The sequence below is a fragment of the Procambarus clarkii genome, chromosome 6, assembly GCF_040958095.1.
Source record: "Procambarus clarkii isolate CNS0578487 chromosome 6, FALCON_Pclarkii_2.0, whole genome shotgun sequence".
In the NCBI taxonomy this organism is placed as follows: Eukaryota; Metazoa; Arthropoda; class Malacostraca; order Decapoda; family Cambaridae; genus Procambarus; species Procambarus clarkii.
Window position 1 is genome coordinate 31,239,735 of NC_091155.1, and position 18,473 is coordinate 31,258,207.

An 18,473-nucleotide genomic window follows, 5' to 3' on the forward strand; every position below is an offset into this window, starting at 1 on the left:
GCACCTCCTCAGCATTCTACATCATCAGAGTCTGGGGCTAACGTGTGATCAAAATTACTCAGACAACACAGTTCATACAACATGAATCTGATCTCAATATGACTCCAAATGCCTGACAGTAAGCCATCTCCTTGTGGCAGTAGTTCCTTCCTAATTCCAAATATCCAGCTGGTAGTCTCCCTGTTGTTCCTGGTGAAGCTGACTGAAACACCCATGCCTTCCTGATGTAGTTTTCGTCAGGTACAGAATCGAAACCATTGTTAAAGTCGAGGTACACATCGTCACATTCCTCTCCAGTGTCAACCACAGCAAATATGCCAAAGAGAATATCAATGTTTATCAAACATGAGCGCCCTTAGTAAAGTCATGTTCTGAATACTTACTATAATCTATTTTATCTAAGGTGTGTACGAATGCACGTTGCGATTATCGATTAAATCAAGTCTCCCACAATACACAATTAGCTAACTGGTTGATAATTCGAGACAGGTAAACTAACCCACTTAACCTAAAATTCGTGCCCGTGTTCACAACGCCGAACATTGCGGTTCAATGATCGATTCTATTGAACAATTAATTAAATATACATGACAACGGCTCACTGAGCACATTCATACATATTACTACATTCATATTCACTCACGTCTGTTCTTTTAATTATTATTATTTCAATTATTATTTTGAAAATTAAAACTGTCTCGCATGGACTATTATGCATCCGGCATTCTTCTGTATTCTTATAGTCCCTTATTTACATTCTTACAAAGCTCTGTGCACTCCATTGCATGTTTTGTGTGTTCCTTCAGCCAGTACTTACTCCTCCCTCTAACTCAGGGTGGAGCAAGAGGGTAGGAGGAGCAGGCAGATATTGACGTAAATTGGGTGCAGAAAAACAAGTCATGCAGTCAAGGACAAGAACTGATCCACGGTGGAAAATACAGTGTTAGGTTTATCTGGATATAACTAGAACTTGTTCCACACAAAAGCCGGTTAGTGCATTTTTCCTGGTATGCGTCACTGGCCCATGATGTACCCTGGTGCTGCTCCCGCATGAGGCTTTACGTCTTTCTCCAGCAGAATACACAATATTTCCCTCTGATAGACTAATTTAGCGAGGAGGATGAGTAGCAATATACACAGAGAAAATATAACTAGGATGTCAAACAGGGAATCAGAACTGTGTAATACACACAAACTAGCCTAGCTAGCCTAGCTAATGCTAGCCTAAAAATTTGAATATATGATGGTCACCAAACTAACACAATGAAAGGAATGATTATCTTTCATGTCTAATGTGAAAATGAAAATGTAACAAAAGTTACATTTTCGTTGACTTTAATATTGATAGAATAAATTGGAATAATAAAACAGGGAATACTGACGTAGAATACATTTTTCTCTAAATTAATAATGTGCTTTCATAACATACTATAGCGCCAGCATGAGGAAATCATATTTTAGGCATAGTGGCTAGCAACAAAGGAACACTAAAGAACACTGGAATAGGGAGCTAGTTAGAGAACAGTGGTTACAGGAGGCCAGATATAACATAGCATGGGAGAGTGTGGAATGAAAACTGTTAGGATGCCAGACTTCCGTAGAGCTGATTTTGTGATATAAAGAAGTTACTTGGTAACTGGATGTGGCACGACTCCAGAGGCGTGTGAGTTGACAATTATAATGTTGATGCAAATTAAAATACACTAAAAACTTTCTACTTGAAGCCTATGAATGTAGTATATCAAATTAATTATGTTTAACAATAATAACGACACAAAATTAACAATGGCACTAAAAAATCTTATCGAAAAAGAGGAAGCTATATACAAACGAATTAAGAATTGGGAAATCTGTCTACATCAACAATTTGTCAAACTAGCAAAAACAGTTAGGCAGAAAATTAAGGTACGTATAGTAGTGCAAAATACAAATCCTTAACAATTCTCTCAGATCAATAACAAGATAAGAATTAGGGAGCACCATATGAGGCCTTTTGGTCCATATAAGTCACCCTTCTCACCTATATACCTATCCAATATATTCTTGTAACCAGTTAAACTTTTTGCCACAATAATGCAAATTGCAAGCCCATACAATGTCTATTCCCAGACCTGTTCTTACCCATGTCCTTCCAAAATCAAGACAAAAATCCAGCTTGCATTCATTGTTTATGGTTCAGACTCTAAATGACCCACCAGGACTCGAACCCATGGCGTCCAGATCACCACCAAAATGTACACAGCATCGTGACCACCGCACCATTGATCGTCTATAAGGACTGGTCGGTCCTGGTGCTTATTAATTAAGCTCCACGATTGACAATCAGTCATGGAGTTTGCATTTTGTTTGTCCTGTAGAATCACATTAAACTTCCTGTTGGATGTGCATTATTCCCGCTAGTTGAATATATTCTTCTTTCATGTTCTTCCCTCCATTGTCACCCCACATATATTATTTAATGTTCTTTCAGCTACTCACCCTATACATGTTCTTATATGTTCCTCTCTCCACCCAGCCTGTTCTTATTGCACTCCTATCAAAGTCTCCCAATGTATACTATAGACAGAATGAGTAGTTTAGACATGTCCTCCCTAACCCCTGAAGGAGTAGTTTAGACATGTCCTCCCTAACCCCTGAAGGAGTAGTTTAGACATGTTTCCCCCTAACCCCTGAAGGAGTAGTTTAGACATGTTTCCCCCTAACCCCTGAAGGAGTAGTTTAGACATGTTTCCCCCTAACCCCTGAAGGAGTAGTTTAGACATGTTTCCCCCTAACCCCTGAAGGAGTAGTTTAGACGTGTGCTCGCTCCCGCTGATTACCATACGTGGTCGTGCTCTAGGTTGTTCACCCGGTGGTTCGAGATGAGCGGGTACCTGTGGCTGTACCAGTACCGCTTTATCGACATCCCCTGGAACTCGGCGGCCGCCTGGTGGGCAGGCTTCCTGGCCGCAGACTTCGTCTACTACTGGTTCCACCGCGCCTCTCACGGTAAGTTGCTGGTGTGGTATTTTTCATCACATTTTCGTATGTGTGCGCGCCTGTGTACGCGCTTTTTTTCGTGTATGTGTGTGTGTGTGTGTGTGTGTGTGTGTGTGTGTGTGTGTGTGTGTGTGTGTGTGTGTGTGTGTGTGTGTGTGTGTGTGTGTGTGTGTGTGTGTGTACTCACCTAATTGTACTCACTGAATTGTGCTTGCGGGGGTTGAACTCTGGCTCTTTGGTCCCGCCTCTCAACCGTCAATCAACAGGTGTACAGGTTCCTGAGCCTATTGGGCTCTATCATATCTACACTTGAAATTGTATATGGAGTCGGCCTCCACCACATCACTTCATAATGCATTCCATTTGTCAACCACTCTGACACTAAAAAAGTTCTTTCTAATATCTCTGTGTCTCACTTGGGCACTCAGTTTCCACCTGAGTGGAAACTGAGTGCCTAGTGCGTGCCTAGTACGTGTGCCCCTTGTGTTAAATAGACTGTCTTTATCTACCCTATCAATTCCCTTGAGAATCTTGAATGTGGTGATCATGTCCCCCCTAACTCTTCTGTCTTCCAGCGAAGTGAGGTTTAATTCCCGTAGTCTCTCCTCGTAGCTCATACCTCTCAGCTCGGGTACTAGTCTGGTGGCAAACTTTTGAACCTTTTCCAGTTTAGTCTTATTCTTGACTAGATATGGACTCCATGCTGGGGCTGCATACTCCAGGATTGGCCTGACATATGTGGTATACAAAGTTCTGAATGATTCCTTACACAAGTTTCTGAATGCCGTTCTTATGTTGGCCAGCCTGGCATATGCCGCTGATGTTATCCTTTTGACATGGGCTGCAGGAGACAGGTCTGGCGTGATATCATCCCCCAAGTCTTTTTCTTTCTCTGACTCTTGAAGTATTTCATCTCCCAGATGATACTTTGTATCTGGCCTCCTGCTCCCTACACCTATCTTCATTACATTACATTTGCTTGGGTTAAACTCTAACAACCATTTAATCGACCATTCCTCCAGCTTGTCTAGGTCTTCTTGAAGCCTCAAGCAGTCCTCCTCTGTATTAATCCTTCTCATAATTTTGGCATCATCCGCAAACATTGAGAGAAATGAATCTATACCCTCCAGAAGATCATTTACATATTTCAGAAACAAGATAGGGCTGAGTACAGAGCCCTGTGGGATATGTACTGTGGGATATATATGTGGGACATATATGCAGCTGTGTGTGTGTGTGTGTGTGTGTGTGTGTGTGTGTGTGTGTGTGTGTGTGTGTGTGTGTGTGTGTGTGTGTGTGTGTGTGTGTGTGTGTGTGTGTGTACACTCACATAAGTGTGCTTGCAGGGTCGAGTATTAGCACTCGAAGCCCATTGTGTCATCTATCTGGTTAGTTACTACAATGCCCACGCAGAGTACCCCATCATCACTCCCTTAGAGGACCTGCCCCCCCCCTCATCACCACCACAGCTGGGCACTACCCACCTCTCCCTTGGTGTCCCTACAGAGGTGAGCGTGATCTGGGCGTGGCACCAGGTCCACCACTCCCACGAGGACTACAACGTCTCCGTCGCCCTCAGACAGTCCATGTTCCAGCGACTGTGTGCCATCGGGTACTACCAGCCCATGGCGCTGCTGGGCGTCCCCCTACCCGCCATCTGCGTCCACTTCCACCTCAACCTGCTGGTCCAGTTCATCATCCACACGGAGATGATCGGCAAGTGCGGTCCACTTGAGTGGTTCATCAACACGCCTTCTCACCACCGCGTCCACCATGGTAAGGGAAATGCTGCCGTTTTGGCCACAACGCACATCGCTGCAGTATATTGCCATGTCAGGTGTTCTGGGTACGTTTTGACTCATTGTTTCCAACATAACAAAAGTTGGACTCAATAAGTACAAAGTAACCTGCCACGAACGGCAATATGTCAGTACTTGACAAATGTAATGTTATCCCGGTGAGGCTTTCTTTGGTGACGGGTTGGTAAACCAACCCGTCACCAAAGAAAACGTCACCAAACCCGTTCTCTTTGTTCATATCCTATAATATCGTTCACATAAACCAGGCCGTCCATATCTTCGTTCGCCACAACGTACATAATACAATGTGTTAACCTGTGTGGGCCGGGAGCCTGAGACTCGTGAGGGGTGATGTTCTGCTCCTTGTAACTGAACACAAAGATGCACGTGTTTAAGACAGAAATTCTTGCTCGTGTATAACTACCATTCACTGACAGCTTAATGACTCAAACACCCTTCTACCTGGCACTACCACCTTGGTGAAGCTACCAAGCTGGTACTGACGCGTTTCTGTTATTTTGGGATTTGTTCTATAATATTTTATATAATATAATATGTTTTATAATATTTATTGATAAAACCATAGAAATTGCAAATCACTTTCTACAGTTTAAACATTTACGGATAATTACTAAAAACAAAAATACGTTTATTTTGTTATTTCATGAAAACTTTATTGACATTCATAAATTCATTCAGTGAGTTGAATACAACAGGAATATTTTGATGATGAAATTCATCATCAAAATTCAAATTCATTTTCTGTGACCATTTGGGAATCATATCAAATTACAGTTATACAATTATTCAGAAAATAATTTATTTAAAATGTAAAAACTTTATTCATAATTAGTTGTTTATTTACAATTGAGTTAATCAACATTTCAGTACATTTTATATAAGAAAGTTATGATGTATAGAATAACAAGTCATCATTATAATTATACCATATGATCTACATTTAAATTTAAGAGTTCAAAACCCAAAGTAAAGCTGGCAATAAATTATATCACAAAAACTAGTAAGCTCTTACACTATATAATAAAATAACTAGTGAACTCTTTTTAGGCAAGACTTTAACAATCCAAATGACTGGAAGAATCCTCAAAAAGATTGATCTTTCTAAATCTATCATTGAAAGAAATGTTACTTATTCCTGTTGTATTCAAAATAGTGAGTAATATTTACATACTGACCCAGAAGTCCTATACCTTGTGAATACCTTGTGTTGGTTTCGGGGCTTAGCCTCCCCGCGGCCCGGTCATCGCCCAGGCCTATATAATTTGAGCGGTTTGTAATTGGTAGAATATGCTAGAAATACAAGGCTGCGTTAGATGCAACTGAGCATGAAGTTACCTGTTACTGGTGTTAATTCATATCTGGAGGCGGAAGTAGCAGTTGTAGTAGTATAAATGGTAGTATTAATGGTGGGAAAGTAGTTGTAGCAGTAGGAGAGGAAACAGTAGCACAGCAGTTGTCACAACAACGGAAGAGAAGTTTGACCAGACCACACACTAGAAGGTGAAGGGACGACGACGTTTCGGTCCGTCCTGGACCATTCTCAAGTCGATTGTCTCACAGTCAACTTGAGAATTCTCACACTCACAATCGACTTCAGAATGGTCCAGGACGGGCCGAAACGTCGTCGTCCCTTCACCTTCTAGTGTGTGGTCTGGTCAAACTACTTCAGTCACGTTATTGTGACCCATCGCCTGCACACAGAAGAGAAGGTAGCTGAAGGTCTCTCCCTGACAGGTGCCAACAAGTACTGTCTGGACAAGAACTACGGCGGCTTCCTGATCATCTGGGACCGTCTCTTCGGGACCTTCGCGGCAGAGAAAGACGACGAGGAGATCGTGTACGGCCTCGTCGACCAGCCTCAGGCCTCCGGTATCTTGTATCTACAGGTAATGTTATCTCTCAGATACTTGAACGTCTACCATCATCCGCCTGTACCCTTATCTCTATCTCTTGATAATTTCCTGAGGTTTTCCACTCCTACAGCCAAGCTTGAGGCCAGCCTTCTCTGGTGATTGTCCGGTCTGTCTGGCTGTTTGTGTTGGTAGCCCGGAGCCCCACAACGCCATCACAGCCAGGCTGATCCAGTATCTCCAACAGAATTTTCTTAGGTTCCCTCTTGAATTCTTCCACTGTTGTTCCAGCGATATTTTTATGTGTGTTGGGCAGGAATTTGAAAAACCATTAATTAACCTGCTATGTTGACATTGTGTTTTCTCATTATCATTATTGCACCCTGACATTTTGCTGGCTTTATTTCACACTTCCAATCACATCTCACTCAGGTATGTGGAGATTTCAGAATTGTCCATGTGTGTATTCACCTAGTTGTGCTTGCGGGGGGGTTGAGCTCTGCTCTTTCGGCCCGTCTCTCAACTATCAATAAATCAACTGTAACTAACTACTAATTAATTTTGTATTTACCTAGTTGTGCTTGCGGGGGTTGAGCACTGCTCTTTCGGCCCGCCTCTCAACTGTCAATCAACTGTTTCTAACTACTACTATTCCCCCCCCCCACACACACACCCTAGAAAGCAGCCCGTGACAGCTGACTAACTCCCAGGTACCTATTTACTGCTAGGTAACAGGGGCATAGGGTGAAAGAAACTCTGCCCTATGTTTCTCGCCGGCGCCCGGGATCGAACCCGGGACCACAGTATCACGTGTATAGCGTGCTGTCCGCTCGGCCACCGGCCGTGTGTGTGTGTGTGTGTGTGTGTGTGTGTGTGTGTGTGTGTGTGTGTGTGTGTGTGTGTGTGTGTGTGTGTGTGTGTGTGTGTGTGTGTGTGTGTGTGTGTGTGTAGTACAAGATATTTCTCTCGTCTTCGTTCCAAGGAGTAAAAAGTTTGAGTGTTATGAATCGGTCCCAGTAGTCTGAGTGCTTTACTGATTAATTGTTGGTAGTAAAGGTTCCCTGGGCCAGTACCCCAGCACCACAGCCTCGCCTGCCATGACACAGGAGGTGTGGACCGAGCGTGCTGGAACACAGCACCGGAACTCTGACTGATGTAATATGTTCTCTGTAATATCTTCATTACTATATTGAAAATCCGTTTCCCTCTTACACCTGATATTCCCATAGTATTAATTATACGGGATATTATTCCATATATCATTTTTTTTTTTTTGCAAAAAACTATGAATACAACATAGCACTTTTTTCCCCTTTTAATGGCTCTATAATTTTGTCGATGTGTTCAATTGTTCCGTATCTCCAGGTAATGTTCTCTCTGCCCCCAGGTAATGTTCTCTCTGCCCCAGGTAATGTTCTTTCTGCCCCAGGTAATGTTCTCTCTGACGCAGGTAGTGTTCGCTCTGCCCCAGGTAGTGTTCTCTCTGTCCCAGGGAATGTTCTCTCTGCCCTAGATAATGTTCTCTCTGTCCCAGGTAATGTTCTCTCTGCCCCCAGGTAATGTTCTCTCTGTCCCAGGTAATGTTCTCTCTGTCCCAGGTAATGTTCTCTCTGTCCCAGGTAATGTTCTCTCTGTCCTAGGTAATGTTCTCTCTGACCCAAGTAATGTTCTCTCTGTCTCAGGTAATGTTCTCTCTGACCCAGGTAATGTTCTCTCTGTCCTAGGTAATGTTCTCTCTGACCCAAGTAATGTTCTCTCTGTCTCAGGTAATGTTCTCTCTGACCAAGGTAATGTTCTCTCTGTCCCAGGTAATGTTCTCTCTATCCCAGGTAGTGTTCTCTCTGACCCAAGTAATGTTCTCTCTGACCCAGGTAGTGTTCTCTCTGACCCAAGTAATGTTCTCTCTGACTCAGGTAATGTTCTCTCTGCCCCCAGGTAATGTTCTCTCTGCCCCAGGTAATGTTCTCTCTTTCCCAGGTAATGTTCTCTCTGTCCCAGGTAATGTTCTCTCTGTCCCAGGTAATGTTCTTTCTGCCCCAGGTAATGTTCTCTCTGCCCCAGGTAATGTTCTCTCTGCCCCAGGTAGTGTTCTCTCTGCCCCAGGTAATGTTCTCTCTGCCCTAGGTAGTGTTCTCTCTGACCCAGGTAATGTTCTCTCTGCCCCAGGTAATGTTCGCTCTGCCCCAGGTAATGTTCTCTCTGCCCTAGGTAGTGTTCTCTCTGCCCCAGGTAATGTTCTCTCTGACCCAGGTAATGTTCTCTCTGTCCTAGGTAATGTTCTCTCTGACCCAAGTAATGTTCTCTCTGTCTCAGGTAATGTTCTCTCTGACCCAGGTAATGTTCTCTCTGACCCAAGTAATGTTGTCTCTGACCCAGGTAATGTTCTCTCTTTCCCAGGTAATGTTCTCTCTATCCCAGGTAGTGTTCTCTGTGACCCTAGTAATGTTCTCTCTGACCCAGGTAGTGTTCTCTCTGACCCAAGTAATGTTCTCTCTGACCCAGGTAATGTTCTCTCTGCCCCAGGTAATGTTCTCTCTGACCCAGGTAATGTTCTCTCTGACCCAGGTAATGTTCTCTCTGTCCCAGGTAATGTTCTCTCTGACCCAGGTAGTGTTCTCTTTGACCCAAGTAATGTTCTCTCTGTCCCAGGTAATGTTCTTTCTGACCCAGGTAATGTTCTCTCTGGCCTAGGTAATGTTCTCTCTGACCCAGGTAATGTTCTCTCTGACCCAGGTAATGTTCTCTCTGTCCCAGGAAATGTTCTCTCTGACCCAGGTAATGTTCTCTCTGCCCTAGGTAATGTTCTCTCTGACCCAGGTAATGTTCTCTCTGACACAGGTAGTGTTCTCTCTGCCCCAGGTAATGTTCTCTCTGTCCCAGGTAATGTTCTCTCTGACCCAAGTAATGTTCTCTCTGTCCCAGGTAATGTTCTCTCTGACCCAGGTAGTGTTCTCTCTGCCCCAGGTAATGTTCTCTCTGACCCAAGTAATGTTCTCTCTGACCCAAGTAATGCTCTCTCTGACCCAAGTAATGCTCTCTCTGACCCAAGTAATGTTCTCTCTGCCCCAGGTAATGTTCTCTCTGTCCCAGGTAGTGTCCTCTCTGACCCAAGTAATGTTCTCTCTGTCCCAAGTAATGTTCTCTCTGTCCCAAGTAATGTTCTCTCTGTCCCAGGTAATGTTCTCTCTGTCCCAGGTAATGTTCTCTCTGACCCAGGTAGTGTTCTCTCTGACCCAGGTAGTGTTCTCCCTGACCCAGGTAGTGTTCTCTCTGACCCAGGTAGTGTTCTCTCTGACCCAGGTAGTGTTCTCTCTGACCCAGGTAGTGTTCTCTCTGACCCAGGTAGTGTTCTCTCTGACCCAGGTAATGTTCTTTCTGACCCAGGTAATGTTCTCTCTGACCCAGTTATAATGTTGTTGTTTAAGATTCAGCTACTGGGAACAAAACATTCCAAGTAGCACGGGCTATGGTGAGCCCGTAGTGGACTTACCTGACACAGGAGCGGGGCTGTAACTGAAGAAATATAATTTAATTAGCAAATAAATAGTGTATGATTGGGGGTGATAGTGAGCTGGACAGACCTGGGACCGGATTCACGAAGCAGTTACGCAAGCACTTACGAACCTGTACATCTTTTCTCAATCTTTGGCGGCTTTGTTTACAATTATTAAACAGTTAATGAGCGCCGAAGCACCAGGAGGCTGTTCATAACAATAACAACAGTTGGTTGCTAAGTTTTCATGCTTGTAAACTGTTTAATAAATGTAACCAAAGCCGTGAGAGATTAAGGAAGATGTACACGTTCGTAAGTACTTGCGTAACTGCTTCGTGAATCTGGTCCCGGGCCTGACCTTTGGGTCATACTGAACTTGGATGTCTGCTGCTACACTCGACTGTTTGTTCATCCTGGACCGGGAACACCTATCCACACCTCACCCATGATGTGTTCTGCACTTTGAGTCAGCACGGTAACAATTAATCCTGCAAGCCTTCGCATTTACCTTTTGGAGGTTAATATTTGCAGTCTCTGTGGAGGTCAACCTTGCAGGTTGCCGCAGAGAAGTACATGTACACATACCTGCAGCTTAAGTGATCAGTCACTGTGTAAGTGTCCACTGTACCGTACGACACTTATTGTATGACACTTACCGTACGACACTTACTGTACGACACTTCCGGTACGACACCATACGACGCTTACCGTACGACACTTAGTGTACAACACTTACCATACGACACTTACTGTACGACACTTCCGGTACGACACTTACCGTACAATACTTACCGTACGACACTTATCATACGACACTTATCATACAACACTTACCGTACGACACTTCCCGTACGATACTTACCATACGACACTTACTGTACGACACTTACCGTACAACACTTACCGTACAACACTCACCGTACGACACTTATCATACAACACTTACTGTAGTACGACTCTTACCGTACGACACTTACCGTACGACAACTTGCATCAAGAGTCTGGCAGCAAACTACTACTACTCCGCTGCCAGGGACCGGGCGAGGCAGGAAGGAACTATGAGTAGAAAGCGCCAAGCCATTACGACTATACAGCACTCGGAAGGGATCAGGATAAGGACCTGGGATGGGACCGAGGGGATGGAGGAGGGGGGGGGGAGGAGGATGTGGTGTAAACCAAGATATGTATCCTAGGACACTAGCGGTCTTCTCCTCGTGGTATGAAAGTGACGTTATCTAGAAAAGATAAGTACTAGTGTATTTTAGACAGGAATAATTCCCCTGTATCGTCACATCACTGGAGAGTGATAGTACTTATAAGCGCAGATCGCTGAGTACAAACACGTCTCTTCTCAAAACAAAAGCCTTTACTCATATTTCCTGCATAGTCTTGGCAGCTTTTTAATTTCCTATGCTTTTGAACTAAGCTTTTGTTGACATTTTTATTATTATTATTGTTCCGTTTAGTTCGACATTACCCACTAAGACGCGTCTATCTTCACAGTTCTTCTACATTCGTAATGTGATCAAGAAAGCGAGGAACCAGGAGACGTGGGGCAACACCTTACGGTCCCTCATGTACGGGCCCGGCTGGTCCCCCGGGTCCCCACGCCTCGGGGACCCCGACACCTTCACCGACGTCAAGGCCCCCAGAGCCAAGTACGACCCCTACCTCCCCGTCTGGAACAAGGGCTACATCTTCATCCACTACCTCATCACCCTCCTCCTCCAGCAGGTCCTGACCTTTAACCTCAAGGTGAGTTCGTGTTCGTGTGTGTGCTGTCCTCGTATGTGTGTGGCTAGTTGGCCGCTTGCTTGGCTAGTTTCTCGTTTCTTGCTGTGGCTAGTTAAGGTAAGGTGATGATCAGGAAACAGCATTAAGCCATTAGGACTACATAGCACTTGGAAAGGATAAGGATTTAGGATAGAGCGGAGGATAGGAATGTTGCGCATCCACTTGGACAGTAGGAAATTTTGTGTGGATAGTTTGTCATTTGTTTGTGTGCTAGCTTATGGTTTCTCAGTACTTGCCTATTAGTGACTTCGGGGGAGAGAGGCTAGCCTACTAGCCTTGTACCTATTTAGCCTTGAATGCTTAACTATACATATGTATATCTTTCTGCCTCACATCATTATGTATAAACCTAAATCCCATTGGACTCGAATGCGTCACACGAGACTGACCTCTTGCCATTTGTTTCCAGTCATACACGCTTGGAACGGCGTTTATGATGTTCGGATTCATCCTGGTCTCCATCTGCAACATCTCCTCCATGTACGACTACTGGATGTTTGCGGGGGTGGTAGAGGTCGTCCGCTGTGCCCTCTACATCATGTACGCCCGCACGACGCCCATCACAGGCTTCCCCACCATCGACACCTTCCTCCTGGTCTGCTTCTTCGTCTCCATGGTCGTGTGGACCTTCAAGAGCATGTTGGTCACCCACGACAGCACTAAATCCCTCAAGTTCTTGTGAGCAATGATGCCGTTGTTGCTCGACGCCAAGTTCATTCGTGATTTTGTGAGCAAGACGGTTCAAGATGTTTAATTAAGTTAGTTCTTGTGAACCAAATGTCTGCCTTAAGTTCTCTTAGGTTCTAGTGAGCTCTATGATGACCACGTCAGACTTCTCGAGGTCTTCTTGCAGACTTCTGTATTCCATCGATTAGTTGTTGACTAAACTCACTGGAGATCTCACTAGGATGTGTCCTAGCAGCTGGAGACTTCACTAGGATGTGTCCTAGCAGCTGGAGACTTCACTAGGATGTGTCCTAGCAAGTGGAGACATCACTTGTTCTCGAAAAGATATATAGCAGGTAGCTATTTCATATAGGATTCCACAATTTTCCGTGTGATATAATTTTAGTATCGTCACTGTACTGCGTGGCTCATGATCCTGGCTGGAAAAGACAGTTCCAGTCGTTACTTCCAGAGTTATAATTTGGCGTTTTCATCGAATTAAAAAAACAGAACATTCATTGGGGGTAGAAATTACTCCTCGTAATGTGAGTAAAGAAATGTGTGATGGTGATTCTAAGGAACAATTGTGAACAATCTTCAGCTTCAAGACTCGTACCTGTCTACTTCACAGTTCAAGCAAAACGTTTGATATTGAGAGGACATGGTTTGTGTGTGTGTGGGGGGGGGGGGGGGGGGTCGTGTGAGTGAGATTATATTTCACCTAGTTGTGCTTAAAGGGTTTTACGTTTTTAGCTCCTGGGCTCCGTCTTTTAACCATCGGTCGCCTGCTGTGAGGAATCCAGAGTAATTTGGGCATTATTTTATCCACATATGAATCCAGATATGCTGCCAGCCACCACTACCTCCCTTCCTAATATACTCCACCTGTTGACGTCTCTCACATCCTGTAATTATTGTATTTGCATCAATGAACCCTCGTTGGGCTCCCTCTCGTCATAGTCTGTTCCTGTCTACTTGTTCAACACTTATGAGTATCTTGTATGTTGTGATCATGTCTCCCCTGGCTCCTTTATCTAATGCTGAATTTAAATTATGTTTGGCTAGCTTATTATCCCAGTTTCCTCAGATCTGGAACCAACCTGCTAGCAAACCCCTGGGACTTGAGAAGCTGGGGTTCTAGGCTGGTTCCACCATTTGCGATGTGGTCTTACTTGTATAAGGCCACTTTTACTCAAATTGTTGAAGACTGTTGTTATATTGGACAGCTTATATATATATACATATATATATATATATATATATATATATATATATATATATATATATATATATATATATATATATGTATATATATATATATATATATATATATGTATATATATATATATATATATATATATATATATATATATATATATATATATATATATATATATATATATATATATATATATATATATGACAGTGTCAGACCACGGAGGAAAATTGAAACAGGAATTTCCTGAAGTACTTTCGCAACATAAATACTCTGTAAGACATGACCAATTGTCTAATGCTTTGTTTGTTCATCTGTCAGAAGGTGCTCACCAAATTGATTGGGAGATGACTTCTTCAATAACGAATTGTAAAAGCACCTATAACAGAAACATAATTGAATCTGCTTTGATACAGATTACAAAAGAAAGTAATATGAACATTAGCAGTGGTTTATATAACTTAGATCCATTTTTGATAGATCAATTAAAGGGCGATTTAAGTAGGATCATTGGAACACATTTGTCTACCTAATTCATTGTAAATATTTACTATCTTATGCTATTATAATCCATGTGTGGGCCTGTTGGTGGGTATGGATAGGAGCTGCATCGTATGGGCCAATAGGCCTTCAGCATTTCTTGTGCGGCTCATTTGTGTCCACCTAATTCCCATTCATTTGTTATTGTACCTCACCTCACTCCATCACTCTCTCCTGCCTATTTATGTCCAATACTTGACCTGTAAAATCACTCCTTCTGAAGATGTAATAATATACGAAAGTACTTAAGGAAATTCCTGTTTCAATTTTCCTCTGCGGTCTGACACTGTCACATTTTTAATCACGTGTTTATTTTCGTGATTTACACACACACACACACTATATATATATATATATATATATATATATATATATATATATATATATATATATATATATATATATATTAGTATATTTTGGTAGCAGTCTTTCCTGTAGACATATATTATTAAATATGACCGAAAAAGTAAGATTAATAATTCTAACACGAATTTTCTCGATCTTTCTTACGTTTCTTTTCACTGTTGATGGTAATTCAAAGATCAATTCTCCAAAATTCATTTTTATTTCTAGTCTGACGCGACACTTGAGCGCGTTTCGTAAAACTTATTACATTTTCAAAGACTTCAGTTTACACACACACACACAACTTTAACTGAATAGAGCTTAAACATCTTTCGAGTTTTTATACCTACATTTGGGTGAAGTGACATGTTACAATAGTTTTGGATGAGGTGAAAATAAACTTTTAACACAAGACACAACACGAAACAATGAAATACAAACAGGTATTAAAGGTAGGTAACTGCAGAAGGCCTATTTTTATTGGCCCATATTTCTTGATGCTTCTATATTGGAGCGGAGTCTTGAAGTGGGTAGAATATAGTTGTGCATTAATTGGCTGTTGATTGCTGGTGTTGACTTCTTGATGTGTAGTGCCTATGCATTTCTAGATGTCCATCTTGAAGGAACAGGAAGCTTAGTTGCATTTTGAGCACTAGCAAGGTGATAAGCTAAGTTGCATCTTGAGCCCTAGCAAGGTGATAAGCTAAGTTGCACCTTGAGCCCTAGCCAGGTGATAAGCTAAGTTGTATCTTGAGCCCTAGCAAGGTGATAAGCTAAGTTGCATCTTGAGCCCTAGCAAGGTGATAAGCTAAGTTGCATCTTGAGCCCTAGCCAGGTGATAAGCTAAGTTGTATCTTGAGCCCTAGCAAGGTGATAAGCTAAGTTGCATCTTGAGCCCCAGCAAGGTGATAAGCTAAGTTGCTTCTTGAGCCCTTAGCAAGGTGATAAGCTAAGTTGCATCTTGAGCCCTAGCAAGGTGATAAGCTAAGTTGCATCTTGAGCCCTAGCAAGGTGATAAGCTAAGTTGCATCTTGAGCCCTTAGCAAGGTGATAAGCTTAGAACTCTTTGCTTACTTTTCAAAATCTATTCTAATATACTGCATCTATTTAGTCCAATCTGTCACTTACATAAAGTTGTATCTGTCCTTATCAGTCTGTCTGTCTGTCTGCGTCTCTGTATATCCGTCAGTCTGTCTCACTGTCTCCTGTTGAATATGTTTTTTGTTCCTGAATGTATGTAGCTCCTACATGATATATCCAATAAAGATATAATGAGTACATGAGTTTTTAACTGACAGCCTATAAATATATCCTTCTCACAAATGTTTATAACAAACCGCGGACCACAAAGGTCCCCTTGTCTCACACAGTCTCACAGAGTCTCACAAAGACTCACGCTGTTCTCTCACAAAGTCTCACGCTGTTCTCTCACAAAGTCTCACGCTGTTCTCTCACAGAGACTCACGCTGTTCTCTCACAAAGTCTCACGCTGTTCTCTCACAAAGTCTCACGCTGTTCTCTCACACAGCGGGACGGTAATTAAACAAGAGCTAAATTTTAGCTAATCTTAAAGAAAAGACATTTTCCACTTTTAAAACAAGTTATCTTGATTGTGGCTTCACGAGAAGTTTGATTATATAAGGAATAAATCTCTATCAATCGCGGAACTATTCCAGTAATGTCGGTAAAGATACAATAGCAGTAAGGGAACTAATATCACTAGTGGGATCACACACAGATATCACACTGATGTGATATATATCAAGGAGAAACTCAAATGCATTAGGCAGTGATGTGGTGGAGGCTGACTCCATACACAGTTTCAAATGTAGATATGATAGAGCCCAGTAGGCTCAGGAATCTGTACTTCAGTTGATTTACAGTTGAGAGGCAGGATCAAAGAGCCAGAGCTCAACCCCCGCAAGCATAAACAAAATCCATGTCTACCTCCCCACTAACTCTCTTAACATTGAAAACCCGCATTTCATATTGTATGAAAGCGTCGACAAATCAAATTGAACTAAGAATTAACTATACTGAGATTGAAAAAAATATATATATATATATATATATATATATATATATATATATATATATATATATATATATATATATATATATATATATCTGAGGGGAAATTATTTATGTTCACAGTGATAACAAACTAAATTTTAATTGTCATATAATGTAATTATCAAAAGAAGGCACCAAGCCGGGGAGGCTGTGTAGCACAAGTGTCATGTAAAAAATAGGAGTTTCTAAAGCAGTTTAAATGCTCTCTGAAATTCAATCCTACACTCGCTCTGCCCTGGTAACACTTTGTTGTTCCCCGGTAGTAAACAGTCTGGTTCGCTCTCGATTCCCAATCGAGAATTCAGGGTTCGAATCCCAGACGGGACAGAAATCGTTGTGCTTGTTTCCTATCACCTAATACAACTGTTCACCCAGCAGCAAATGGGTACCCAGGAGTTAGTCAATACAATACAATACAATACAATACAATTTTGTTTAGGTAAGGTACATACATACAATAAATATTTACAAGGATTGTTTGACTTATAGGTAGAGCTAGTACATACAATGCCTAAAGCCACTATTACGCAAAGCGTTTCGGGCATGAGGCAATAGTCAGCTCGTTGTGGGGTTGCATCCTGGGGAGGGTCAGTAGTTTGACCCTTGAAGGGTGGGGGGAGACCTTGATATAAGCCTAACATGTACTGTATGTGCAAACTGGCTGCCGCTTGTTCCCCGACACAATGAATTATTTACCACATCTCACCCCTCAGTATCTGTGCCTAGGGATCTACAATCCAGAATTTCCTCCGACCCATAATTACTCAACATAACTCAGCAATGAGAACAACGCAAACTCCAGTTCCAGACAACATTCAACACTCTTACTGGAATCCTTGAATAATTTAAGTATCAAGTCACTGCACACACACACAGTGACTTGTCTATTAGACTTGTCTATTAGAGCCCAATAGGCTCAGGAATCTGTACACCAGTTGATTGACAGTTGAGAGGCGGGACCAAAGAGCCAAAGCTCAACCCCCGCAAGCACAACTAGGTGAGTACACGCTCTGCTCTACAATACTAGTCGTAATCTTGAACCCTTCCCAGAGGGCTGTAACAGAACCCATAACCAGCCAATGCAGATGGGCGCCATTTAGCTGCAGCTCTGCGAGAAGTACATGAAATTACACTGCTCAACACTGGGGAACCCACTCACATTCTAGGAGGTTCCCTTGATCTTACATTAATCTCAACAGCACTCAAGCATCAGGCAAAGTGGGAAGTAGACCCGGTGATCACTAGTGACCACTATGGTAGTGTCACAACACTAAACATAGAACGACCTCCTACACCACCTGCACAACCTAGGTGGAATTTAAGAAAGGCCAATTGGAATATATACCAAGAAGAACTTGAAAAATGGTATGCAACATATACGCCACCTGAGGATTTGAACATACACGAGACCAATCTGCAGGAAGCCATTGCAGCTGCTGCAAACAAAGCTATTCCAATCATTATCACGGAAAACACAAAACGAAAGAACTATTGGTTCTATAGTAATGAAGTTAAAGAACAGAACCACAGAGTCAACATCTTCAGAAAACATCTAAAGAGAAACCCTACACCAGAAGGAAGAACTCTGCTAAGAGCTGTGATATCTGAAGCAAGACGAGTATCTAGAGAACTAAAGGAGGCAAGATGGTTTGAGTGATGTCAAAGACTAAATGAACATAGTAGTCTTAGCAAGATAT

The 18,473-nt window shown here is 42.4% G+C and overlaps 1 protein-coding gene across 3 annotated transcripts in view; it reads left to right on the plus strand.

Annotated features, from left to right (window-relative positions):
- Window positions 1-15,981, plus strand: part of LOC123753958 (alkylglycerol monooxygenase) — a 39,317-nt gene extending 23,336 nt beyond the window's left edge. For 2 of the 3 annotated variants that reach the window (XM_069307938.1, XM_069307930.1), the window contains exons 2-6: window positions 2,840-2,988; window positions 4,486-4,755; window positions 6,534-6,685; window positions 11,646-11,897; window positions 12,346-15,981. In XM_069307938.1, the coding sequence (XP_069164039.1) occupies window positions 2,862-2,988; window positions 4,486-4,755; window positions 6,534-6,685; window positions 11,646-11,897; window positions 12,346-12,618 (1,074 nt within the window). In that variant the 5' untranslated portion in view covers window positions 2,840-2,861 and the 3' untranslated portion in view covers window positions 12,619-15,981. The remainder of the gene's footprint in view (window positions 1-2,839; window positions 2,989-4,485; window positions 4,756-6,533; window positions 6,686-11,645; window positions 11,898-12,345) is intronic. The other variant, XR_011223439.1, reaches the window with a different exon arrangement.
- The last annotated feature ends 2,492 nt before the right edge of the window (window positions 15,982-18,473 follow it).